Raw genomic sequence first — 25,237 nt, forward strand, 5'->3', positions numbered from 1 at the left:
ATTAATTATTCACCTTGTTAATCCTTAAATCGGTTAGTGATTAAGTGCTGCTAAAATTCAACCTTTTGATCTACCTAATAATAAATAGTGGCTAAATCATGATCACCGTGGCAGAGTTCCGTCCCGGGGGCCGGGGCGGGGCCGGGGCGGGGCCGCGGGACCGAAAGCGAAAGTGAAGGGCGAGGGGTGTCGCCGGCTCCCCCCTCCCCGGGCCGGGCTCCCCGCTGCCGGCGATGGACGAGGTGGGCGAGGGCGAGGGGGGACGAGGGGAGCGGGGCCGGGGGGGGCTGCTTGGGGGCGGCGGGGGGGCGGCCGTGGCTGAGGCCCCCTCCCGCCATCAGGACTTTTTCCTGCTGCCGCCGCCGCCCCCGGTGGGGCCGCGGGACGGGACCCCCGAGGGGACCCCCGAGGGCATCCGGCGGGAGATCGAGCGCTGCCAGGTACGAACCGCCGGGGACGGGGGGGGTCGGCTGGGGTCGGAACCAAACACACTCCCCCCCCCGCGCCCCGGGACGCGCCCCGGCCCTGAGCTGGGGTTTCCTTTTTTTTTTTTTTCTTGAACCGGGAGTTTTTTATTTTCTCTTGGACTCTGAGCCGGGAGCTGTGGGGAGGGGTTAACGGTGAGGGGGGTGTCCCAGGGCTAACGGTGTGTGTGTGGGGTGTCCCAGAGTTAACGGTTGGGGAGGGGGGTGTCCCAGGGCTAACGGTTTGGAGGGGGGTGTCCCAGGGCTAACAGTGGGGGGGGGGGGTGTCCCCGGGCTAACGCTGGGGGGGTGGAGTCCCAGGGTTAGCGGTGAGGAAGGGGTGTCCTAGGGCTAACGGTTCGGAGGGGGGTGTCCCAGGGTTAGTGGTTGGGGGGGGGGGGTGTCCCAGGGCTAACGGTGGGGAGGGGGTGTCCCAGAGTTAACGGTGGGGAGGGGGGTGTCCCTGGGCTAACAGTGTGTGTGGGGGGGTGTCCCCGGGCTAACGCTGGGGGGGTGGTGTCCCAGGGCTAACGGTTCGGAGGGGGGTGTCCCAGGGTTAGTGGTTGGGGGGGGGGGGTGTCCCAGGGCTAACGGTGGGGAGGGGGTGTCCCAGGGTTAGCGGTGAGGAGGGGGTGTCCTAGGGCTAAAGGTGTGTGTGGGGGGTTGTCCCAGAGTTAACGGTTGGGGAGGGGGGTGCCCCAGGGCTAACGGTTCGGAGGGGGGTGTCCCAGGGTTAGTGGTTGGGGGGGGGGGGTGTCCCAGGGCTAACGGTGGGGAGGGGGTGTCCCAGAGTTAACGGTGGGGAGGGGGGTGTCCCAGGGCTAACGGTTGGGGAGGGGGTGTCCCAGGGTTAGGAGAGCCTGTGCTGGGGCTCGGCGTGGGGGCAGGCCCCCCCCTTCCCCATCGAGCAGCCTGTGCCGGGGGTGGCACAGCGTCCCTGGGGATCTCGCGCTCTGATGGTGCCTCTCGCAGGAGCTTTGCCGCGCTCTGGAGCAAGAGCACGCGGAGCTGCAAACGGCCAAGGAGGCTGTAGAGCAACAGACGCGGGAGCTGAGGAAAGAGGGAGAACTTCTGCATAAAAATCTTGGGCAACAAACATCTTCAAGCAGAAACGAAGAGCCATCCTGCCAGGTTGGTGGTCGGAGGAGGTGTCTTGGGCTCGGAAAGGCAGCGGTGGGTGGCGGGGCTGCGACACTCTCTCACTGCTCCAAGATTGCTTTGCCCTGTGTTGAAGGAGCTGCTCGTGCTACATACAGCTGGGCAAACATCTCTGGAAACATCCCAAACTGTTCAAGGAGGAGCGTTCACACCCCATCCCAGGACTCGCACCCCCACCCGAGTCTGTCACTGCCGGGAGCCGGGTCCCCTTGCAGCAGGAGACCCCCGTGAGCCCACGGGCCCCTTCCCGCTCCTCACCCACGCTCTCGCTCTTGGGCGAGCTCCCTCCTTCTTCAGGCTCCACCCTTGGTGTCACAGAATCCCAGCCTGGCCAGGGCTGGAAGGGCCCTCTGGAGATCATCCCCTCCAACCCCCGGCCAGAGCAGGGTCACCCAGAGCAGGTGGCACAGGAACGCGGCCAGGCGGGGTTGGAATGTCTCCAGAGACGGAGACTCCCCCACCTCTCTGGGCAGCCTGTGCCAGGGCTCTGCCACCCTCACAGCAAAGAAGTTCCTCCTCCTGTTGAGATGGAACTTCCCAGGGGCAAGTTTGTGCCCGTTACCCCTTGTCCTGTCCCCGGGCACCACTGAGAAGAGCCTGGCCCCATCCTCCTGACACCCCCCCTTGAAGTATTTATCAGCGTTGATAAGATCCCCCCTCAGTCGCCTTTTTTCCAGGCTGAAGAGACCCAAATCCCTCAGCCTTTCTCCATCAGAGAGGTGTTCCAGTCCCCTCAGCATCTCGGTAGCCCTGTGCTGTACCTTCCCGCAGCAGAGTCTCAGGAGTTGGATTTTATAAGAATAAATACTGTAACTGGAAGGTGCAGCAGCAGGGTCAGCCCGGGCTGGGCGCCGCCGGGGAGGGAGGGTGAACAAAGGGATCCCTGGGCCGTCACACCCTCGCCATCTCTACGCCTGCTCCTCCCGCGCCGTTCGCCTGCCTTTTAGCACAATGGGGATTTTTGGTCTGGGGTCGTCTTAACGCCGTGCTGGGTTCTCTCTGGGTGCCCGGGCCGGCCGTTGGCTGCTCTTATCTCGTTGACTTGCAATCTCTGCCGAGGGCTGGAGCCTCCTTATCTTGGCGTTGACGCTTCTTGTGCACAGGCGTTTGCTGGCAGAACTGAAAAAAAATCCCAGACTCGGGGAAAACGCTACCGAAACATCAGTGCGTTATCGACATTTGCCTCGTACTGAAAGGTTAAACACAGCGCTGCACCAGCTGCTAGCAAAATTACTGAGAAAACTAACTCTATTGCGGCCTTCAGCAAATCTGGCTACTCATGCTAAGTAAAGCTGGGCGAACAGCATAAATCACACCGTATTATAACCCTAAGTAATTTATTCTAATTAAAACTCACTACTTGTTTAAGCTAAGCAACCAGCAGCTCTCAACATCTGGTCCCGGTGGAGGTTTCGTGGGATGTCACATCAGGGCTGGGCCAAGAATTGGGCGAGTTCGGGGGCGGCTGTGACCGAAGGCGAGGGGGTCAGGGCAGGAAAACGGGGCGGGTGGAGCCGTGTCCGAGAACTTGGGGCTTAAAAACGGAGGACACGCCGCAGCCCCTCGCGTCCTGGAGTTCCCTCACTGCCCCCTCTTTCTTTCCTTCCAGGTGGGCATTTTTTTAGCCAAGGAGGAGAACAACAGGCTGAGGCAGGAGAAGCAGCTGCTGAAAAAGCAACTGGAAGAAGTGGGGAAGAGGGTCGCCTGGGAGGATCCGGTGATGGTAACGCAGCGTGCGGGCACTGGGGGCTGCTGGCCTGGCTGCAGGCGAACGCAGCTGGGCTCTGCGTGATGACCGGCACGGCTCCTCTGCCGGGCCAGGAGCGCCAGTCGTGGCTCTGGGACGCCAGGCACAGCCGGACCCAAGCAGAGACTCTGCTGAGGCTCCAGCAGTTTGTTTTGAGCCATGAACATGTTTCTGGTCTGTGGGCTGGCAGGGACAGGCCCCGCGCAGGGTCTGGTCTCCTCCAGGTGCTGTCTGTGTACTCGAACCTAGATGCTGCCCACCTTGCCGGAGAGGAAAATGGTGTTTAAGGGACTTGTGACAAACAAGGAGGACATGAACAAGCTGATGCTCGCCCCACTGATCCGCTACCCCCTGCCGGGGGGCTCGGCTCTCATCACCTTTGAGAAGGCAAAGGGTAAGAGGGAGAAGACTCTCCACAGCCGGACATCCTGGGCCGTGGGCTCTGGGTCCTGCCCTGCATCCCCCGCCCCGGGGCCACGGCTCGGAGCTCTGTCGCCTCCACCGGCGCCGTGCGGGGCCTTGTCCCCTCCCCGAAGCTGCCCCGTGCCCTGCCCCGCGGCGCGCTCGCAGCCGGCGTCGATCCCCCGTGCCGGGGGCTCTCCCTGCTTGCAGTGGCCCAGAGGATCATCGCGGCGAAGGAGCACGTGGTGGAGCTGAGCTACGGGGAGGAGCTGGAGGAGCACGACCGGTGCAGGGTGCGGGTGCAGGCAGCGCCGGTGGAGCTGCTGCTGCCATCTGCCCTGGAGGTGGGGTCCGAGGGGCCGCTGCTCCCCCAAAGCACCTGGGCACGCACCAGCTTGGCTATGCCCCGCTGCTACCCACGCTCGTCTCTGCCGCGTCGCTGGTAGCCCAGCTCTGCGTGGCTCCCCCAAGCCCCCCCACTGACCGCTCCCTGCCACCCCTAGATGCGCCTGAAGCGGAGCAGCAGGAGCATCCTGGTGTCTGACCTGCCCAGCCTGGGCATCTCCGACGAGTCGCTGCTGGACAAGCTGGAGCTTTTCTTCAGCAAGACGAAGAACGGGGGCGGCGAGGTGGAGAGCAGGGAGTTCCTGGACGACCCCGGCCAAGTGGTGCTGACCTTCGCGCAGGACGGGGGTGCGTGGGGAGGGCTGAGCTCGGGCTGACGGCGAGGGGGGAGCACCTCACCGGCTCAGCAGGGGGCAGAGGTCTCCCAGGAGCAGATGGAGTGGGAAGCAGGGGAGGCAGAGGGAGCCCAGGCTGTCCTGTCCCCCCGGCAGGGCTGGGATGGCGCAAGTGAGCGTGGCTGGGCAGTGCCAGCCTGGTTGTCTGTGCCAGGGACGCAGCCTCCCCGGGGGCCTGGAGGGGGGGGGCTCAGGGCTCCCCTCTCCATCTACAGTGGCAGAGCCGCTCATTGCGAGGGGCCGCATCCAGGTGCTTATTGGGAAAGGAAAATACGAGCTCAAAATATCACCGTGCATGAATGGAGACATCACCAACCTGCAGGTAAGAGCACGGACCCTGGTGCCAAGCAGCACCTGCCAGCACGGGGGGGCTCCTGAAGCCCCACTCCCCCCTCGCCCGAGGGCGCAGCGCATGGCCCCACGGCTCACCCCGGCTCTGCCCAGTTCCAGCCCTGCTGCTGCCCCCGCACCGTCCTGCTCTCGGGGATCCCCCCCGTGCTGGGCCAGGAGTCCATGAGGGACACGCTGGAGATCCACTTCCAGAAGGCCAGCCGCGGCGGGGGAGAGGTGGACGCCCTCGCCTATGTCCCGGCGGGATGGTGGGGGGTGGCCGTTTTCACAGAGGACGTGGCGTTGTCCCAGCCAGCCCCCCTCAGCCCGCTGGCCCCTGGGCACGGCGGCAATTAAAGCATCTGTCAGGAGCGGGGTGTCTGTCGTGATGGGGACTGGATGGGGATGGGGATGGGGATGGGGACAGGACTGGGAACGGGGACGGGACTGGGAACGGGGATGGGACTGGGAACAGGGACGGGGACGGGATTGGGAATGGGGACGGGATTGGGAATGGGGATGGGACTGGGAACGGGGACGGGGTTGGGAATGGGGACGGGACTGGGAACGGGGACAGGACTGGGAACGGGGACGGGGATGGGGACGGGACTGGGAACGGGGACGGGACAGGACGGGACGGGGATGGGGACGGGACTGGGAACGGGGACGAGACAGGACAGGACAGGACAGGATGGGACCGGGGACGGGACTGGGAACGGGGACGGGACAGGACGGGACGGGGATGGGGACGGGACTGGGAACGGGGACGAGACAGGACGGGACTGGGAACGGGGGCAGGACAGGACAGGACAGGACAGGATGGGACCGGGGACGGGACTGGGACGGGGGCCGGGGTTGGGAACGGGGATGGGACTGGGAACGGGGACGGGACTGGGAACGGGGACGGGGATGGGGACGGGACTGGGAACGGGGACGGGACAGGACGGGACAGGATGGGACCGGGGACGGGGACGGGACTGGGACGGGGGCCGGGGGCCGGGGGCGGGGATGGGACGGGCCTTGCACGCCAGAGCCGTGGGCGCGGCTGGGCCCTTCTCGGGCACCGGGACCGGGCGGGGCGGGGCGGGGCGGCCGCGCTTTCGGTTTCGCTTCCCGGCGGCGGCGGCGGGGCCGGAGCGGGGCGCGGAGCCGGGGCCAGGGCCGGAGCGGGACGGGGGGGGTCCCGGCGCGGCGGGGGGGGGGTCCCGGGCGGGCGGGGAGCCCGGGGTGGGGGGGGTCGGTACGGCCGGGGCCCGTGGCCGGGCATGGCGGGCCGTACGGTGCGGGTGCGGGGGCTCCCCGCCGAGCTGCCCCCCGACAGGGTGGCCGACAAACTGACCATCCACTTCCTGCGCTCCCGCAACGGCGGCGGCGAGATCGCCGACCTCCGGCTGGTGCCCGGGGACCCCCCCTGCGCCCTCATCACCTTCGAGGCCCCCGAAGGTAACGGGCCCCCCCCCGGCCCCCGCCCGCCCCCGAGCCCCCGGCCCCTGTCCCCCCGTGGGCAGGGCAGAGCCGGGGCTGCGGCCCCTCGGCACCGGGCCGGGCTCACTCCGGTGGCTACTGGTTTTTCCCACCCAGTGGCCCAGAGGATCCTGAAGGCGAAGAACCACACGCTGTCGGTCGGAGGGAAGAAATACCCGCTGGAGGTGACGGCGCACGTCGCGGAGCCGAGCCCCGATGAGGTAGCCAGGAGCAGAGGGCTCCTGGCCACGCGGCCACGACAGCCCCAGCTGCTTCCAGACCCGCTCGGAGGCTCGCTTGGGACGGGAGACCTCGCTCTCTTTACTTTAATCTTAATTAGGCTTAAAGCAGGCCCATCTTTATTCATATTCAAATGAGGAATTATTTTTTTTCCTGTGCTAATAACGCAGGGACAGCCCGGCCGGCTGCGCACTCGGCTGTTTGTGCCTGTCACAGCAAGGGAGAACAGTCAGACCGGAGGGAAGGGGCATCTTTCCCCAGCCCATCTGGTGCCACACAAGGGATCCCGTTAATGCCTCTGCCGTGTCATTAGCTGGACGCAGTTATTTTTCCTTTCTGCTTCTCAGGAGAGCTTAGGAGACAGACGTGCTGGTGTGTAGGAAGCACTGGCAAGTTCTTGCCTCTTCCTCCAGTTTCAAGAGAGTATGGCAGTAGCCACGTCTCACGTTTTCGTGTCTGAGCACTGAAAACAAGGGCATGGGAGTTAGCCTGGCACCGCAGACCTTCCCGCAAGCCTGTGGTGCCAGACTGCTTGAAGATCGGCAGCTGAAGCTCTGGGAGAGCAAGAGGGCAGCGGCACTTCAGATGCAGGAGGGACAGGGGGTTTCTTGGGTTTGGGCTGTTTGCAGAGCTGCCAGCATGTAGAAGTGGGGGCTGCATCTCTGTGCGCTTAGCCCCTCGCATTCCTTGTTCGCAGAAAGCTTTTGACTACGCATGCAACCTCCAGGAGTTGGTTGGGCTGCCTGGGCCTTTCAGTCCTGCCCGCGTTACGCTCGGTCTCATTTGAAAGCAGATGCCGAGACAGAGGTGGCGGTCGCGTCATCTCTGCCGTCGTAATAACGCAGGGGCTGTGGCAAGCGTCGGGTGTATTTGCCTCCCCCTGTGCCTGGGAGGGGGGTTATTTTTGGTCCTTGCTCTCTCACTCTCTTGCTATCTATTTGCAGATCTTCATACGCGCTTGTGTGATAGTTGACTATGGCAAGCTTCCTGCTGGCAAAACCCTCCTGAGGGACTTGCATAAAGGCTACAGCAACGTGCAGTTCAACTTCGACTCCAAGAACACCCACTGTGTCGTCAAGGGACCATTCACTGAGCTGCAGGCCTTCACCAGGGACCTGCTGGGCAGCCTGAACCTCAAGAGCCAAGCTGCTGGAGAGATCCTCCTGCCAGGTGCCAGCCACGTGGCCGAAGAGACCGGAACGCATGATCACCGGCAAGTGCCTGACTCCTCTGAGTCAGCAAAAGAAACAGCAGACCTGCCGAATTGGGACCAGGTGTGTGAAAAGGCAGCTAAAGTCCCATCGCTTCGGGACCCGGTGGATGGGGAAGCTGTGGAACAGCTGGAGGACTTTTCCCTGGTGCTGGACTCGGACATTTACCTGTACATGCAGAGGTTCTGTGCTGCCGAGTACCAAGGGGTGCTACGCCAGCATCGTGTGGACGTGGTGGATATTAGCAGCGATGGCATCGCCATACTGTACCTCCAACCATCTGCAGGTATGTCTGGGGACATGGACGCCTTGCGAGAGGCCCGCCTGGCCCTGCAGCAGCTTTACCAGCAGCTGGAGGTGCACTTGCGCAAGGAGAAGATCACCAAGGGTGGGCTGGGTATGGACAGCCAGGCACTCCGGGCTCTGACACGTGAGCTGCAGAAACTGTATCCCCAGTTGCTCTGCCACGAGGACGAGAAGCAGCTTTACCTTATTGGAAACCTCGTTGATGTTTCCCAGGCCAAGCAGAACCTTCAGAATTTCAGCAGCAGGAGAGGTGCCGCACACGCGGTGGGCAGCTCCCTGCCCTCGAACCCAGCAGCCTCCCGCACCGCAGGGACCGCGCTGCACGAGCCCGGAGCGCCCGCGGACACCCTGGCTTCCAGGCTCAGCCCGGGCAGGACGGAGCTGAAAGCTGAGCTCAAGCTGGCTGCCAACTTCTGCGCTCTGAAAGCTGGCAGGGCTCAGGCCAGCCGGGGCCTCTTGCTGAATCAGGACTCGCCGCCGGTGGGACGGGCGCAGCTTTTTGGAAAACACTTACCCGAGAGAGATGCTCTGGGTCCAAGTGACCCAACAGCGCTCAGCCAGCAGCACCAGCCTCGCGTCTCTAGCGCAGATGTGGCTGTAGCTGCAGGATCTCAGCAGAAGGACCCCGAAGAATGGGACCATGTGAAAGGAGGTGCCAGGCTTACAAGACACAAGGCTTTGTCTTCCTTCGGGGACAAAGAAAACAGCACTTTGCAGCATCCTGGGGACTCTAAAGGCCCAAGTCCCATCAAGCACCAACCCCGCGCTAGCATGTCTCGTACCTTTGACATGACAAGGACCTCTTCTGATTTAGACTCCAAACCCCCTGAATCCAGGCCTCCGCTGCGACGTTCCAACAGCTTCTCCCTGCCGAGGCCAAAGGAGAGCGAGAAGCCCCAGGACGCGGGCAGCAGGGTGAGTGAGGAGATGAGCCTGGACGCCCTGCAGTGGTCTTACCTGAAAGACGTTTGCCGCCCTGCTCTGGATGAGCTGCGCAGGGACGGAGCCGTGCAGATCTCGGAGCGCCGTGCCGGGGACTGCGCTGTGCTGGCGCTACGGGCGGCGGACAGGAGCAAGCTCTTCCAGGCTAAGTGGAAAGTGGAAGCTCTTGTGCAGAAATGTCCTGACCTCGTGTGCCAGAGCGTGAGCTACTCGGAGCTCGCCGTGGATGGTCCAGATGACAGTGCCCTGGGTGAACTGTGCAGCCTCCTGCGAGGAAACCCCCCCCGGGTTGGGCTCAGCAAAGACAAGGACAAGCTCTGTCTTGCCTGCCCCAAGGAGATGCTGCCAGCAGTGACTGAGGCTTTCCACGTGTTTTCCTCCAGGAGGCTCCGTGCCCTGAAGTCTTCCTCCTTGTCTCCAGGACCAGAGAGTACAGGGCACCCGGGTGCCAACCAGGCGAGCAGAAGCCGGGACATGGCGCTGGGCTCAGCCCTTCCCGGCAGCCTGGAGTCCCTGCAGATGGACCTGCGGCACCTGGACACGAGCGACAGAGCGGACGACGCAGACGTGCTCAGGGCTCCCCGGCTGCCAGAGGCGGAGGATGAGCGGTCCCCCAGTCCTTGGAGGTTCCAGCAGGCACTGGGGCAGGAGGAGGCCGGTGACCATGCTGGTCCTGGGGCTCTGCAGGGAGGAAGCAGTCTTCTGAGCCCTGCTGCGGTGGATAAGACAAGTCCCGCTGGTCTGAGGGACTCCCAGGAACCACCAAAGACAAAACTCTCTGTGGGGGAGCCTGACATTGCACGGCGAAAGCAGGTTTTGCCAGACAGATTCCAGTTTGCCAGAGACAAGAGCAGAGGAGGCCACGGTGAAGCGATGGCACCGCTGCGCTCGGCAGACGCAGCCCCTCGCTCCCTGCCCACGTGGCTCTACAGGGCTGCGGCCACCGAGCCACTGTCACCGGAGGCCGGGGGCCAGGAAAGGGCCCTGCTCCCCGCGGGCAGGAGCGATGTGCAGGAGCAGCCTGAGCCCTCCTCGTGGCAGAGAGGCCCCAGCCTCGGACAGGAAAGCGACAAGACCCCCCCGGGCCGGTGTGATGCTTGCCAGGGCTCAGGTGTGACCTGCCAGGCCCCCTGCGGTCACGCTTTGTGCAGGACGTGTTTCGCAGAGGACAGTACGCAGCCGGCTTGCTGCAGCTCCGCCTCGGTTGCCCCAAGCCGCAAGATCTCGGGGACATTCAAGACCTCCTTGCTGTCTCAGAGTCTGCCTGGCTACTATCGAGACCCCACGCTCCAGGTTGCCTACACCATCCCCGACGGCGTGCAAGGGGTAGGTACCCCCCCCGCCCCCCCCCCACCCTGCCCCGGGGGCTTCCCCATCCCGCTGCGGGACTGTCGGTGGGTTCTGTTAGAATCACAGAATGGGTTGGGTGGGAAGGGACCTCTAAAGGGCATCTAGTCCAACCCCCTGCAGTGAGCAGGGACATCTGTAACTGGATCAGGTCGCTCAGAGCCTCATCCAGCCTGGCCTTGAATGTCTCCAGGGATGGGGCCTCCACCCCCTCTCTGGGCAACCTGGGCCAGTGTCTCACCACCCTCAGTGGAAAGAACTTCTTCCTAATGGCTCATCTAAACCTGCCCTGCTCTAGTTTAAACCGTTGCCCCTCGTCCTATCGCTACGTGCCCTTGCAAACAGCCGCTTCCCATCTCTCCTGGAGCGCCTTTAGGGACTGGAAGGGGCTCCAAGGTCTCCCCGGAGCCTTCTCTTCCCCAGGCTGAACCCCCCCAGCTCTCTCAGCCTGTCCTCACAGCAGAGGGGCTCCAGCCCTCGGATCATCTCCGGGGCCTCCTCTGGCCCCGCTCCAACAGCTCCGTGTCCTTCCTGTGCTGAGGGCTCCGGAGCTGGACACAGTACCCCAGGTGGGCTCTCCCCAGAGCGGAGCAGAGGGGGAGAATGCCCTCTCTGGACCTGCTGGCCACACTGCTTTTGATGCAGCCCAGGATGCGATTGGCCTTCTGGGCTGCGAGTGCGCACTGTTGGCTCGTGTCCAGCTTTTCATCCACCAGTGCCCCTAAGTCCTTTTCCGCAGGGCTGCTCTCTGTCACGTCATCCCCCAGCCGGTATTGATAAGGGGGATTGTCCTGCCCCAAGTGTAGGACCTTGCACTTGGCCTGTTGGTGGGCTTGGGGGGCAGCTACAGCTCTGTGCCCCACATGCAAAGCAGCGGAGGTACCAACCCGGGGAAGGCAAAAAGCTCCACACTGGGTTTGGGAGCAGCTGGCTGCTTTTGAAGAGCGTGTGACCTCCGGTTTTAGTTCAAAAAGACCAGCAGCCCATGGGGGGAAGCCACGCTCGTCTGTGTATTTTCATACTGACAGAATCTCATAAGCCAGCTCAGCGGCACCGCGCTCAGGTTGGTTGTTTAAAATGCTTTCTTTCCTGTTCTAAGGTTGGCGACCCCCGCCCAGGGCAGCCTTACAAGGGGGGGAATTTCTGTGCCTTCCTGCCTGACAACAGGGAAGGGCAGAAGACAGCGGTGCTGCTGAAGAAAGCGTTTGAGCAGGGGCTGACCTTCCAGATCAAGTCCTTTAATGGCGAGGAGAGAGTGATGTGGGGCCTTATCCCCCACAAAACCTCCTGGGATGGAGGCAAAGCCAGGTATGGCCCAGCTCGCCCCAAGCTTCCAGGTGTGGGGTGGTTTGGGTTTTTTTAGCAATTGGAGGAGGAGGAAGACCATAGGCTCCAGCTCAACAAACCCTGGCATGGGGTGGCTCTCCCAGGCTCCCACCATGGCAGAGCTGGTGCCTCCCTTTGCTTCATCTCTGAGGGCAGCTGTGGTGTGGGACACCAGCCCTGGCACCCTCCAGCTGGAGCTAAAGCCCTTGCCCACCCCACACTGTAAGTTCCCAATGGCCAAGAATTCCGGGCCCTGCTCACTCCCAGCTTTCCTGCCTTTTCCCGTGGCAGCGCTCCGCAGCCAGCTCTGGGCGCCAGCTGTGCCCGCGGGCAGCAGCAGCAGCTCCCCAGCAGCAGGACTTCCACCCTCAGCCCCTGTCGAAGGGATGGGGTAAAAATAAACTGCTGCTCCCTTTTGGTGGGGGGGGGCAGGGGGGGTGTTTAGCACCGTCAGCGGGATTGACAGCACTTCCCTCTCCCCGCAGGAATGGCTATCCGGATGCCCAGTATCTCCGCGAGGTTTGCACAGTGCTGAAGAAACTGGGCATCGCCTGAGCAGCCGCAGCCCGTGCCTTCGCTTCTCCTTCCTTTCCAGCTGGCGAAACTGCAGCTTGACACAGACAACTCAGCAAAAAGCCGACGTTTGTCCAAGGAGCTCCGCTGTCCCCGGAGGCAGCCAGAAATCTGCACGTTAGTGACAGCAGCCGCCCCCATCCCTGCCCCTCAGCACCCACCAGAGCTTCTCTGGGACTCCAGCTCCTCCTGTCCTCCCCAGGCAGCGTGTTCCCACACCAGCTCCAAGCTGAGCCCCGGCTTTCCGGAGCCTCCCTGCAGCCCAGCCCCATCTTCTGGAAGCCTCTCCCCGTTCCAGCCACTACAGGCGGTTTCCAGCTCGGCCCCCACCAGAGCCTGTGCCAGGGCTGGGCTGTCATTAATGGCAGCTGCTCACCCAGACATTTCAGTCCCGGAGCGACAGCCCTGGGCTCCTGTCCCTCCCCAGCACCTGCTCTGGGGCCAGCAGGCCACCGGCTGCTCTCTTGCGGGGCACAAACAGCTCTCGGTGCCGAGGAGAGCTGCCTCCCCCGGGGAATATACAGGCATGGACAGTCGCTGGTGAAAAAGCACAAATAAACGAGATTTATTCCCCACGTTTTTTTAGTAGCGGTTGTTCGCGCTTTCTCTTACCCTCACCCCAGGCACCCGTTTCAATCTCAACTGGCTACAGAGAAACCCGGACACAGAGTAAAGCGCAGAGAGCAGCCGAGCGCTTTGCAAACAAAAATCCCCGCAGCTGCCCTCCCGAACAGGGCTTAGAAGATCAACGCACCACTCGAGGCAACAACTAACAGTTGTGCTTGAGAGCAGAGGCATCTTCTCACCCCGGGAGAGTCAGAATTTATCAACCGAATGTGTCCACCCACTGACTGCCTGGAGAAGCAGCGCCAGCGCCCCAGAGCTGAGCGGGGGGCAGAGGGCTCATTCCAACAAAAGAGGGAGCAGCGTAGCACAGGGGGGGGTTGTTATGCTTTTAATTAACATTCGAAACACATAAGGCATATGGTAACATTAGACAGGAGCATTACACATTATAGTCATGTAAACAGCATTGGCACACTTGCTTTCCGTCCAACTGGGTTACACGCACAAAGCAGAATATATTTTTTTTTTTAATTTTTTTTTTTTTAAACAAAGATTTTTCCCATGTGGCTGTCGGATGAATGTCACTCATGTCACAGATCTGCGAATGAACACGACTCGGACAGGGGGGACCAGACCGTATGTTGTAAGAGGCTCAGAGTCTAACGCACGTCACATCACGCTCATGCACTACGCGCCGGTCGCGCTTTGCCAGCACCAGGGCTTGGCACACCGGAGACGTCATTAGGCAACGAGAGTGGTTTTACACCTATAACAGCAGCTGCGCGAGGGCCAGGATCCTGCACCAATTAAAGCCTGAGGCCCACAGCGCTCCTCACTTCTCCCTGCTCAGTCAATTCTGAAATGAAGCATCCGACTAAACCCCTTCCCCGGGTGCTCGGCCGGGGCCGTGCTCCCCTGCGCCAGCCCAGGCTGCTTCCTCCCTCCTGCAGCTTGTACGCAACACGAGCGAGCTTGAGAGAGTCCAGAGAGTCAAAAAACGGGACAAAAGCTGCCTGGTGACGGCAAAGGTGTTGCGTTTTGTCCGAAAGTGGCAGCGCGGGCCAGGGAAAGCAACTGCAGTGACAGCACGGGAGTCACTGGCCCGGGCCCCCCTGTGCTGAGCGGCCGCAGGAGGGATGGGGACCCCCCTCCCCTGCTCCCGAGCCCCTTGCGCTTTCCTCGGGACTCCTCACGGCACAACCTCGGGGTCAGACAATCAGTAAAATAAACATTAAATCGCACTTCTGATAAGCTGGAATGGCACACGCAATTTAAACACAGGAATCTCCCGTCTCCTCCATAGCACAACTCGGCCCTAAACAGTTAAGCAACATCGAGTGGAATGATTTTATCCTAGGAGTTTTGTTGGGTGTTTTTTTTTTTTTTTTTGCTTTGGTCCTTAGTATACAAACCTGCTGGTTAACTTTTGAGTTAAGACACTTGAAGTTGTTTCACGTAGGTTCTATGCTTATTGGCCCATAAAATGTTTGTCCATTAAAAAGAAAAGTAAAAAAAAAAAAGAAACACAAAAAAACCAAACAAAGCCAAAAAAACCTGACCAGCCAGGAGCCCCTGGAGCAGAGCACTGACCAGTGAGGCAGAGAGGAGGAAGGCTACATTTAATTTTGGTTTTTGCGTAAAAAACATTGTTGCTACCAGGGGATGTAAAACAGTCAGTGCTAAACTCTGACAGGCAGTAACCGCTCAGCCCCCGGCCCCGGAACGGCCTCAGGAGCGTGTAGGTAGGAGATAGAGGAGCTGCCACCCGATGAGCATCGGGAACAGGGGCTGCTTCCCGGGAGCCAAGGATGGGGAGCGGACAAAGCCTCAGGAGTCCTTAAAGCCTCCCTCGAGGACCGGCCAGAGCCGAACGGCCACCCTGGGGGAGCTGGGGAGCACAGAACCACCAGGACGGCCCTGGAAAGGCTGCAAGACATGGAAAGGGACCGTCTTGTTCACAGTAAGTCAGACTACGACGGAGTTCACAAAACAGAGCTAGCAAGAGTCATCACAGGTTTTTGGTAATACTTTGAAAGGCCAGAATGGAAAAGGCTCCAGTGACTTCCTAGTCCTCGCAGGCACGTAGAAGAAGGCACTGAGACACTGCTTCCCGCGGGGAGCTGCGAGACTCCCCCCCACTCCCCCCCCACCCCAACCCCACTCCCGCTGCACCCAGAAGGTCGGGCTGCGAGAGCCCGGCCGCGCTGCCCCATCCAAGGCCACCCAAGTACGGCACCGAGCGAGAGAGAAGCAAGGAGAGGATGCTACTGCGAAACACAGTCCGATGGTTTTCCCCTTTACGAGCGTGCGGAACCTGACGATGCGCAGGGCTGTGTGCGCCGTCTGAGCACGCTGCTCTTTCATCAAGGTGAAGTCCAGCTTCTCGAAGGAACGGGTCCAAGACTTCCCATTTCAGCAATTTTAGACAGTCCTTCTGTTGTCAGACCTGGTAAAGCAGCATTAGACACTGTTGGATTTAAACTAAATTAGCACGACAGGGCAGGTGGAAAGGAGAAGCAGCAAGATTTTTGGGTTCAGAAAGGTTAAGAGTTGTGCTTGCGAGTTTCATGAGACCACCTCTACGAAGTTCACATATCAAGGGCGAGAGATGGACTGCCAGGGATCTGCCACAGGGCTCCAGCCCTCCTCTGAAGCCGCAGGGAACGGGGTGGCTTAATACTTAAAGTTGCCCAGAGCAAGTCCCCTCCGGGCTGTGCCTACGTGTTTCTAGAAGGCAGCGGAACCAGGGGCAGCCCCCAGCACCCGAAATACAAGCTGCCCCATAGGAAGGAGCCCCGCTGGGGGACGGGGCTGGCCGAGGAAGGAGCCAGGCTCCTCACCTGTGCAGGGACCCCCAGCTCTGCGCGGGGCTCGGCTGCTCTCGAGCAGCGAAGGGGCTTCGCTTACGGCCCAGCTGGCGCCTTCCCTCCTCGGGGTTTGGTCAGGCGGGACCCCTGGAAGCAAGGTTTGCTCCTGGAGCCTGAGCTCCCCCGTGACGGGCAGCTCTTCTTGGCACCCTCAGGTTTACCTTCTCAGATCCCAAATGAAGCCCAAAAGCCCGCAGCACCCACAATCCGCGAGAAAGCCTCAAAGCAAACACAAACAGCACCGTAGTCCCTCAGGGCTGAAAAGGGGGTCCAGCAGGGACGGGGGGCACCACCCAGGACACGAAGCACTCGCAGAACTAGGCCTGGGTCTCTGCGCAGCTACATTCCCAAATGCAGGGAAGAAAGAAAAGAGGAAGAGAAACCGCGCTCTGGTCTGGGAGGAGCCCCCCAGGCAGCTCCTAAACCCTCGGTGCTGGAAGGAAGCCCAAAGGTCCCAAGACTTGCGGTTTCGGGGGAATAAAAGTCAAGCCCTTCCGCAGCACTGAACCAGGAGGTGAGAGCTGCTCTGAGCGGGTATCGAATGAGCTCGGTAGAAGAGAACGGAAAACACAACTTAAGCTGCTGAAGATGCCCAGGCCAAGAGTCTGACACAGAGCTGGGCATTTACCACCCGCACCGGTAACCGGGCGGTAGCTTTACCGGCTGGGGTGGCACAGAAGGAGCCAGGCCAGGCTCCCGGGAAGCCCGGGCTTACGGGACTCGACACCTCCCCAGCACACAGGGCACAGCACAAAGCGAGCATTAACAGGGGCTTAATTTTGTTCCCATCTTGCTGAAGTCTGATTCAACACCGCAGCCCTTGGAAATACAAACACAGGGGTGAAGTTTAGCCTTAACAATACCAACTTGGAGCCCAACATTAATAAAGCACAGAGCCAACAACAATCATTCCAGTCATTTGAGACACAGTCGAGTCCTCATGGTCTCTAAAAATCAGACGCGGCCTAGATCTCCCTGTACAGTTTGGAATCAGAAAATGGACAAGATCAAAGTTATACCTAATTGAAACTATTCTTCTGTGTTCAGACACAGCCCAGCCTGTCAGGTTATTTGCCGACTGCAGAGAGAAGCGACTGCCAATTAAGTGCAATACGCCACAGACTCCGAAAACGCCAGGGTGGTTATTCACAAGGCAAAGACACCGTGACCCGTTACTATCCGCCCGGTGTTAGAGGCCAACGAAAGCAGAGGGGAAAGAGCGTGGTTAGTGTAAACGGAAGAGGAGCCCGTGCTAGAATTAAACCAGGCCAGCCGTGCTTTTCCTCTGGCTGTGGAGGACACATCCTACGTCGGTCCGTTCTCCCGCTGAACAAGTTCTCAGAGGTGGCAGCACGACTGCTTCAGCAGGGCTCGGTTCCTGCGGAGACACTCGGCAGTTGGTACAGCGCGTTACATCTTGATTTTACAGAGGCTACGCAGCTGGTACGCACCAACTGCCCAGAAGCTTCGGCTGCACTGCCAGAGAAAAATCAGGTTAGGTCGGGAATTCAATAGAAAAAACAAGTGATTGGGAAAAAAAAAATAATGTATGAAATAAACAGGCTTCAAAACAGAGAGCTAGGGCAGGAGGCGTGTCTGGCAAAGGGTCAGTCACAACGAGAGCATGCAAACCTCATCTGAACTTTAACCACGATGTTCTCGCACTGGTGGATTGAAGATGGAAGCTACCGATCTGTCCATTTCCAGGTCCCAAAGATCAGGGAGTTAAACCACGAATTCACAATCTACACACATCTCTTCTCTTTAGTTCTCTTCTTTTTTGGATTCTTCCTTGGGTGCTTCAGGAACCAGGATGACTTTTCCAACATTCTTCTTCTCTTGCATCTGCCTCATGGCATCTGCCACCTGGAAGAGGAGGGACGTGGTGAGACCCACACCCACCACACAGCGTGGTCCTGCCCTTCCTGCGCCCCTTGGTCCACCCCGACTGGTCCGAGGGTCGCCCGGGAGGCGGCTTTCCCGGCAGTCCAAGGAATCGCCAAGCATTTGGGTGCCTCTGCACGGATGTATTTTGGACAGAGCTGGGCAGCTACCCCAGCCTGCCCCTGGGAAACTGTCCTCAAGAATCCACAGAGCAACCGTAACATAGACAAGGATGCTCTGCTACGCAAACCCTGGGAGAATGAAGCGCGTGTCAGCACAGCTTCCTTTCCAAAGGGAGCGGAGCGCTGCAGAAACCCAGTTAACAGCCAGAAGGACAATGCTTCTACCATCTACACAGCCACAGAACAAGACGTGCACAGATTTTTATTATTATTTTTTAAGCAAAACAGCACCTGGGCCAGGCCTGGGAGGAACAGAGTTTTCCTTAAGCATTTGCATCGGGCTAGTTCTGAGGTACCAAGAGCACCTGATCGTTACCAGGTCCTTTGCTCCCCTGCAGCAAGTCCCACCCCAGCAAAGGATTTCCAAGGGAAGAACCTGACTCTGCCCAGGCGCATCCATGGACCGACACTGAGCATAGCAGAGCTGCCGAAAAACCTGCCGCTCCCTTCCAACACCCTCATTCTGCTTCGCTGCCTGGGCTCTTTTTCTCTCCTGGAAGGGCAGCAGCAACCTTCCCAGCTGTCTGCTTAATTACAGAGTGCAGACTCTGGCCGTCTCCAGGCTGATGGATAACCCAGCCCCTCCGCGGGCTGCTGCTGCCGCCCCCGGAGCGCAGCTGAGCACCCCCGCCCTGTCTTCCACAGGGACGCTGTCTGGCATTGCCCAGCTCCGTGCACTGGAGCAGAAGAGCCCAGCCACTCCACTCCTCCTTAATATTCTTAAAAGGAAAAAAAAAAGGCACTGGATGTCTGAGAGCAGACGGTTATTAAACATCTGCAAGAGTTCAGCCCCCCCAAACAAGATGCTCACGCCGATGCACAGCTCCCTGTGCAGAAAGCAATCGCCTGGTAATTTCTAGGTGCTAGAAATTATACGTTAGCTCAGACTTACCTGATCAAAGGGCCATACAGAGTCTATTTTGGGCTTGATTTTGCCTTGACTATAGAGGTTAATCAGCTTGGCTACAACGCCTCCGACGAGCTCAAATTCTTCATCCATATAGCCAAGGTGGTAGCCACACACAGCCTTGTTATGGTGTAGGAGCTGCAAGGCATTGATGCTGAACTGGTTCCACCAGGTTTTAGCCATAGCCATGAGGTTCTTCTTCTGCCCCGTGAGCAGGTTTGCTACCCCTAAAAAAAGGGGGAAAAAAAAAAAAGCGGCAAGCCGCAGATGAGCTGGAACCAACAGGAGAGGCAGTGGGCATCCCATGTAACAGCTCAGACAACAGCAGCTCACAGAGCGACGGAGGACAGAGGTGAGAACTGGATCGCATCAGGATCTGCCCAGTCAACCTTCGGTGGAAACGGGCGCCTGCCTCAGCCTCAAGATATGCAGAATTTGGATTATCGGCACCCATATATTGCAAAAATATAGAACACCTCCTCTCTTAGGAGGGCGGCGGCAGCAGCGCGGCTAGACTGGGGCGCTGGCAGAGGCAAGAGAGGGTTACGAGTCCCGTCCAGCCAGGCTGGGAGGGCAGCTCTCCCCTTCTCCTGCGGCCAGGCTCCTTCAGGGGAGACACACGCTGCAGCGGCTGGGACAACAGAAGCCGCACAGTGGTGCGAGTGTCTGGAATCCCACTGAGGGTTGTGTGAGGGCTTTGTCTACGGGACAAAAATCACAGTGTTTCAGGGCTGGGGAATGGAGAGATAAGTATTCAGTAGCCCCAAACCTCATCACCCACACATCCTCTAGGAGAAAAGCAAGGCTCTATTAGTGCTGTGCATTAAGTCAGCCTGGACAAAGCAGCTGTGCCAGCGTTCCTCCGTGAGGACATTCCAGCTTCCCCCTGCAGGCACCGGCTCGTACTCAGAGAGGGATGTCGCCATGGGAGGGCAGAGCCTTGGAGGCCAGAGCTCTCAGGACAAGGCACAAATGCCAGTCCCCCCGGTGCCTCACCCAGGAGAAGCATCCCAAAGGCCTGTGTGAACTAACAGAACTACAACACACACAGGGCAGTCAGTAACAGTGATGCTCCCTCATGGCTGTGCATCCGGGCACGGAGCAGCGCGGAGCATTCCCGTGCAGATCCACGGCCACCCTGCCATCACGGGTCCCTCCTACGCAGGAGCTGGGGTTCGGGCAGCTGCTCGCACTTACCGTAAGTGATGAGTTTGCCCATCGGCTTCAACAGGTTAAATGCTTTGGATGTATCGGATCCTCCCAGGGGGTCCAGGACAATGTCAACACCTGGAGGGAATTGCAAGTAACTAGAAGTTCTTTCCACTTAAAAAAAAAAAAGTGCAGGACAGTTGTGGAAGTCCTCCACCACACGGTACCTTTGGGAGAGATTTTCCGGACCTCCTCTGCGTAATCCATCGTTCTGTAGTCAATAGGGTGAGCGACTCCACTCTCCTTGAGCGCCTCATGCTTGGAGGCAGATGCTGTGCCAAAAATGGTGACATTTTCTACAGTCTTGCACAGCTGGATGGCAGCGGTTCCCACACCACCTGAAAAGCAGCAGTGAGAAAGACTTAGAAGCAAACAGCCCAGCAGTCAGAAAAACCTCTGGATGGGCAAATAACCCCTGCTGGTACCGCTCGCACAGCGCCGGGAGGGTATGGAATAAAGGCTTTGCTGGAGCAGGCTGATGCCTGGGACACGCTGGAGGAGACGGAGCCCAGCTGCTGGGAAACGGGTCCAGCATTTGCCAGCGCCTGGGGCGGCATGAAGCCTGCATCTCTGGCAGGCGATGTTTTGTCAGTCGGGCTCCGTTCCGATCGCTCCCTCACCCGTGACACCCATTCAGAAGGTGCACGTTGAGGCCAAGAGCCCCAGCACGGGCTGGCAAGAGCTATTTACCTGCAGCCATGTGAATGAGGACACTCTGGTTGGGTCTCAGGTTTCCGAAGTCAAACAGGATCATGTAGGCAGTGATGTAGTTGACAAGAAGAGCAGCCGCTTCCTCGAAGCTCATCCCCTCAGGCATCAGGAAAGTCTGACCAGCCGGCACGTTCACAACTTCTTGCCAGAGCCCTGACCTAGCCAGGACCATCACCTTATCGCCAACCTAAAATCAAGCGGAGGACAAGGCTGTCTGAAACAAGCCCCAGGCTAGCAGAAGGCATCACACCCTTGCCCTCTGTACGCCAGAGCCGGGTACACGTGCGCCATTCTCTGTGCAGAGGTCCGCAGGGACTGCGGCACCCCCGAGCTCGAGTTCAGCCCCTTCTCCTCTCGTGGGGCAAACTGCCCCACAGCACCTCTCCCCGCAGAGAGGCACACGCCTGAAATATGAGGCACCCCGACAAATCCGCTCTTATCCCACTGGGCGAGGAACAGCTGCTCTCTTTGCAATGGGAGGGAGACAGCAAAACACCAAGCAGTCGTATCAGCAAGCAGACAAGAGGCAGAGCCAAGGCAGGGAGCAGAAATGCTCCTTGGAGTGTGGGTTTGGCATTTACACTTGAATAAACCAAGATGTTTTCCTGGAGGGGAGGGAATCATCTTTGACACATTGTTGTGGGTTTTTTTTTTTTTGAGACGCTTTGTTTTGCCAGTTGCGCATCCAAGAATCATCTTAAAGCACCATAATTGCAAGAGCCGTAAGATCCAAAGGTCTGGGACACGCAGAGCCAACACACCCCCCCAACCACCCCACCCTCCCGAGCTGCTAGAAACGCAGCAGCCACAGGCTCGCGGGCCACAAACCAGCACCAGGAGCATCCATCCTGCTCCTGCCCACACCTCGCCACCCTCAGATGGCTCTGGACAACGCTGCAGCGGCTGGAGCTCTTTCCTTCCACGTTCGTGTAGTTTAAGAGCTCGGTCACCAACGTGTTCAGAAACAGCACAGTCATGCTTGAGCCCAACGCCCCGCTAGCACTAACGCCACTAAATTTTGTACGTGCAAATGCACCTGCCAGTCCCCCAGGAATCCCACCCCCACCCAGGAACCCCCACCGCTTCCAGCTTTTCCCCAAGACCCCCGAGCCCGAAGATGCCGGCCCTTGGGGAAGGGCGGGCGGCGATGCTCCTGCCGCGGGGCCCAGGAGGCGGGACGGGCGGGGACGGGCAGGGACAAGGACAGGCAGGGACAGGGACGTCCTGCCCACGCAGCCCAGCCTCGGCCCCTTTGTCCGGGGGCTTTGTCCGCCGCGGGAGCCCCCGCGGCGGGACGGCGACGGGCGCTCCCCGGGGCTCCGCCGCCCGCCCCGACGGGGACCCCGGTCCCGGGACGGTGAGCGGCGCGGTGGAGCGGGCGGGCCGGGGGTGCCGGCACCGGGCGCTCCGGGGGGGTGGTGGTGTGCCGGGGATCGGGGCCGGGCGGGGCCGCCGCAGTGCGGCGGGGCCGAGCCGCCCCTCACCTGTCGGTCGCCGACGCCGTCGCCGATGGCGCGGACGGTACCGGCGCACTCCATGCCGGGGCAGACGGGCGGCGGCGGCAGCCGGTCGTACAGCCCCTGCCGTGCCATCAGGTCGGCGAAGTTGAGGCCGCAGGCGCGGACCCGCACCGAGACCTCGCCGGGCCGGGGGCCGCCGCCACGCCGCGCCTGCACCTTCACCTTCTCGTAGCCGCCGAAGCCCGTCAGCACCAGCGCCCGGTGCTCCGCCGCCTCCTCGCCGCCCGCCGGCGGCTCGGGGCCGGGGGCCTGCTCGGCGGAGGGGGGGGCGGCGGCGGCGGCCGGGGCGGGCTCGGCGGACATGGCGGAGCGGCAGGAGCGGCGGCGGCGGCTGCGGGCGCGGGGCGGCGGCGGGCGGGGAAAAGCCGGGGCGCGGGGCGCGGCCGGGGGCGGGGCGGGGCGGGCGGGGCCGGCGGCGGGGAGGAGGGGGCTGCGCCTCCCCCGAGCGTCCCCCGCTCCCGGCCCGACGGCGGCCGCCCCCCCACCGCCATCCCCCGCAGTCCGGTGTCCCGGGGGAGGCACCGCCCCGCCCCGCCGCTCCCCCCCCCGAGGGGAACCCCCGTCCTCCGTTCCCCCGGCGGGGGGGGGGGAAATGCTCGGCCGGTCCCCGCCGGGCCGCCGCAGCGGCTTGGGCGTTAATTACTGCGTTAATTACTGCAAGCTCCGGTAGGCCGCAGCTTTGCGGAGCCTGGCCCCCCCCCCCCCTTCCCCCCTCCCCCCCCCCCCCCGGCCGCGCTGCCCTGCGCACCGGGCCTCTCCCCCCACGCCACCCTTCTCTTTCTTTTTTTATTTATTTAACGATTCCTTTCAAGCAGACAAACGGCCCGCGTCTTGGCTGGAGGCCCGTTTGAAACGGCTGTCTCGCTGGAGTGGCATCTCGCTGAGTTACTTGTGCAGTTTGTTGTGAATTAAGCGATGTCGCTTTGCAGGGAGGTTTCATCAACGTCCCTCTGCTCGTAGCCCTGAAATGGCTGCGTGTAGCGGAGCTGAGGCATGGACTGGCTCACAGACAAGAGGGAGGAGTAGAGCTCTAGTCCTGCAACTAAAGGCAAATAAATAAGGCGGGGTGTGTAGACGGATCAATGGATCCAGCCCCGCTCCCTGCTCGTGAAGCGTCTGCCAGCAGCCATGAATTTACCACTCGGCTCCGTATCCAGCTCCTGGGTATCACACTTGCCATCAAGACTGCTGATTCCGTGCCGTTTTGTGTGTGAAGAGCGGGGTCGGATCCACGCCTCGCTCGTCCGCTGCTTGGCGAACGCGTCCTCGTCCCTAATAACCCGCAGCCATTGCAGGGTCGCTGCTCAAAGAGCCCCTGAAAAAGAAAAACATCCCCCCTCCAAAAAGAAAGCAAAGATCACCTGAAGGATAATCAAAACACGTACTGGGGGAGTTTCTGTGTCACTCCGGTGCTCCAGAGTTCCCAAGCCAAGCAAAACCCGGCACGATGCCCGCTGTGGGCAGGGCACTCCCAGCACTGCTGGCAGTGTTTGATGGAAGGCTCTGGCCAGCCCGCGGATGAGCAAACCCCCGGGTTTCCAGGGGCTTTGTTTGCGACGGCAGCCCGCTGTCACGCGAACGCAGCGGTCGGGCCGAGGCCAGCCGGAGCTTTGCCTGGCTGCGTCCTTGTCCTGCGGGGCCGCGCTGCAGGCGCTGCTCAGGAAGCGGAGCACAAAGGCAGGAAAGCAGCGGGGAGGGCAGGGGCCTGGCGCAGGCTGCACAGCACCGGGCTCCGCGGGTGGCAGATTTATGGGTGTTTGGGTGGCTGCGGTGGGGGACACGGAGGAGGCTCATGTCCAGCTGCACGACAGGACAGCGGCCCGGCTGGGACGGTTGTTTTCCACCCTTGTTTGCTGTTGCTCAGCTCTGAGAAATAGAGATGTGCCTTCCTGATGCCTGGGCATCTCCCACGCCCCAGCTGAGGAAGAAGCAGTCAAAGCACAATCCTCTGTCTCCTGCTGCTCTCCCTAGGAGCTCTCCTAGAGTTTGTCCTTTCAGTGATTTATTTTCACAGATGTCGGGGCTCTTGTGGTGGACGAAACATGCTGGCCAGGAGGGAGCCCCTGTAGGCACCTGAGATAAGGGGATGACTCCCAACGGCTCGGAGAGTGGTAGCAGAAGGCAGCGCGTTTTGGGAGTCAGACTCCTCTCCTGCTAGACCGCTCCAGCTGTACTCAGCTCTAAAGCGGATTAGATCGGGGTATTTTTGTGCAGTGGCCGGGCTGTTTGATTGGGCAGGCTGCTCTTGCTGCCTTTGTCTCTTTTGTGCTCCTGACTCAATCTTATCAGCTCAGTTTAGTAACATTTCCCCTATAAATCTTACTTTAGCTGGTTCACTTTCTGTGTGTCTGCTGGGGTAGTTTTCCCACAGTTTTTAAGCTGCAGGTTTGAGAGGGACAGTTCTGGCTGGTCGCTGCCCTGCCGGAGTGTCGGGGGGGGGACGGACGTGCTGCTGTTTTGGGGGAGCTGTCGGGGAGGTGCCGCTGCGGGTGCTGGGGCCGGGCGCTCGCTCCGAGCTGCAGGTCTGCGACCCCCAGCGTGACACGGCGCTGGCTGCTGCTCGCCGGGATGGGACGCTGCCGTGGGCTACCAAGGGGATGTGTTAGCCAGAGAGAACAAGTTTTCCCAGTTAAATTGGTCACTCCTTTGGCCCATTTTCCAGCCAGCTCTCCAAATGCGGGCTTTCGCTGCACAGGGGCACGCAGCCGAGGCGCTGGGCCCTTCTGAACGGCTCTGATTTGTGATTTACAGCCAGAGGAAGGCACAGGCCACCGAGGAAATTCTCACTCTCTCCCCAGTGCTCAGCCCTGCGCCTCTCCCTAAGCTCCCTGCTGCTCCCCCAGCCCCTGGCAGGGCCGAGGAGGACGTGCCAGCCCCCCCTGCCCCGCTCTTTGTTCCCCCTCCCTGTATTTTCACACAGGGCTCTAACGGCCCCTCTCTGCTCTCAAGGACACGGGAACAAGGAGCGGCCAGGAGATAAGAAAGCCTGGCAGGGTTTGCTGCTCAGCAGCCCGTGGGAGTTTGGCCTTGGCCCCAGGGCGCGCTCAGAACGGACCCTGGGAGCCCACAAAAGCCTTCCCTCATGCGGGGAGGCTGCTGAGACTCCGCTGGGGGCCAGGGGCCGGCTGCCCAACATGGGG

The 25,237-nt window shown here is 60.7% G+C and overlaps 3 protein-coding genes across 4 annotated transcripts; 2 read left to right on the forward strand and 1 right to left on the reverse strand.

The window, feature by feature from the left end:
• The first annotated feature begins 128 nt into the window (after positions 1 to 128).
• IFI35 (interferon induced protein 35) lies at positions 129 to 5,212 on the forward strand. The gene is made up of 9 exons (XM_074562251.1): positions 129 to 242; positions 342 to 440; positions 1,437 to 1,595; positions 3,232 to 3,345; positions 3,619 to 3,763; positions 3,982 to 4,115; positions 4,275 to 4,464; positions 4,727 to 4,833; positions 4,956 to 5,212. The coding sequence occupies exons 1-9, from the start codon at positions 234 to 236 to the stop codon at positions 5,196 to 5,198; spliced, it is 1,200 nt and encodes a 399-aa protein (XP_074418352.1). The 5' UTR covers positions 129 to 233; the 3' UTR covers positions 5,199 to 5,212.
• Positions 5,213 to 6,032: 820 nt separating this feature from the next.
• Positions 6,033 to 12,836, forward strand: LOC141732820 (uncharacterized). 2 transcript variants are annotated; one of them, XM_074562240.1, is made up of 5 exons: positions 6,033 to 6,284; positions 6,423 to 6,526; positions 7,490 to 10,330; positions 11,451 to 11,659; positions 12,163 to 12,836. In XM_074562240.1, the coding sequence occupies exons 1-5, from the start codon at positions 6,107 to 6,109 to the stop codon at positions 12,230 to 12,232; spliced, it is 3,402 nt and encodes a 1,133-aa protein (XP_074418341.1). In that variant the 5' UTR covers positions 6,033 to 6,106; the 3' UTR covers positions 12,233 to 12,836. The 2 variants fall into 2 exon arrangements, with proteins under 2 accessions (XP_074418341.1, XP_074418340.1); XM_074562239.1 differs by having other exon boundaries at positions 6,033 to 6,526.
• A 525-nt stretch (positions 12,837 to 13,361) lies between these two features.
• On the reverse strand, positions 13,362 to 22,443 carry VAT1 (vesicle amine transport 1). Its single transcript, XM_074562252.1, has 6 exons — positions 22,062 to 22,443; positions 20,557 to 20,764; positions 20,034 to 20,204; positions 19,855 to 19,944; positions 18,643 to 18,884; positions 13,362 to 17,550 (listed from the first exon to the last, which is right to left on the reverse strand). The coding sequence occupies exons 1-6, from the start codon at positions 22,398 to 22,400 to the stop codon at positions 17,449 to 17,451; spliced, it is 1,152 nt and encodes a 383-aa protein (XP_074418353.1). The 5' UTR covers positions 22,401 to 22,443; the 3' UTR covers positions 13,362 to 17,448.
• Positions 22,444 to 25,237: the final 2,794 nt, after the last annotated feature.

The sequence above is a fragment of the Larus michahellis genome, chromosome 18, assembly GCF_964199755.1.
Source record: "Larus michahellis chromosome 18, bLarMic1.1, whole genome shotgun sequence".
NCBI lineage: Eukaryota > Metazoa > Chordata > Aves > Charadriiformes > Laridae > Larus > Larus michahellis.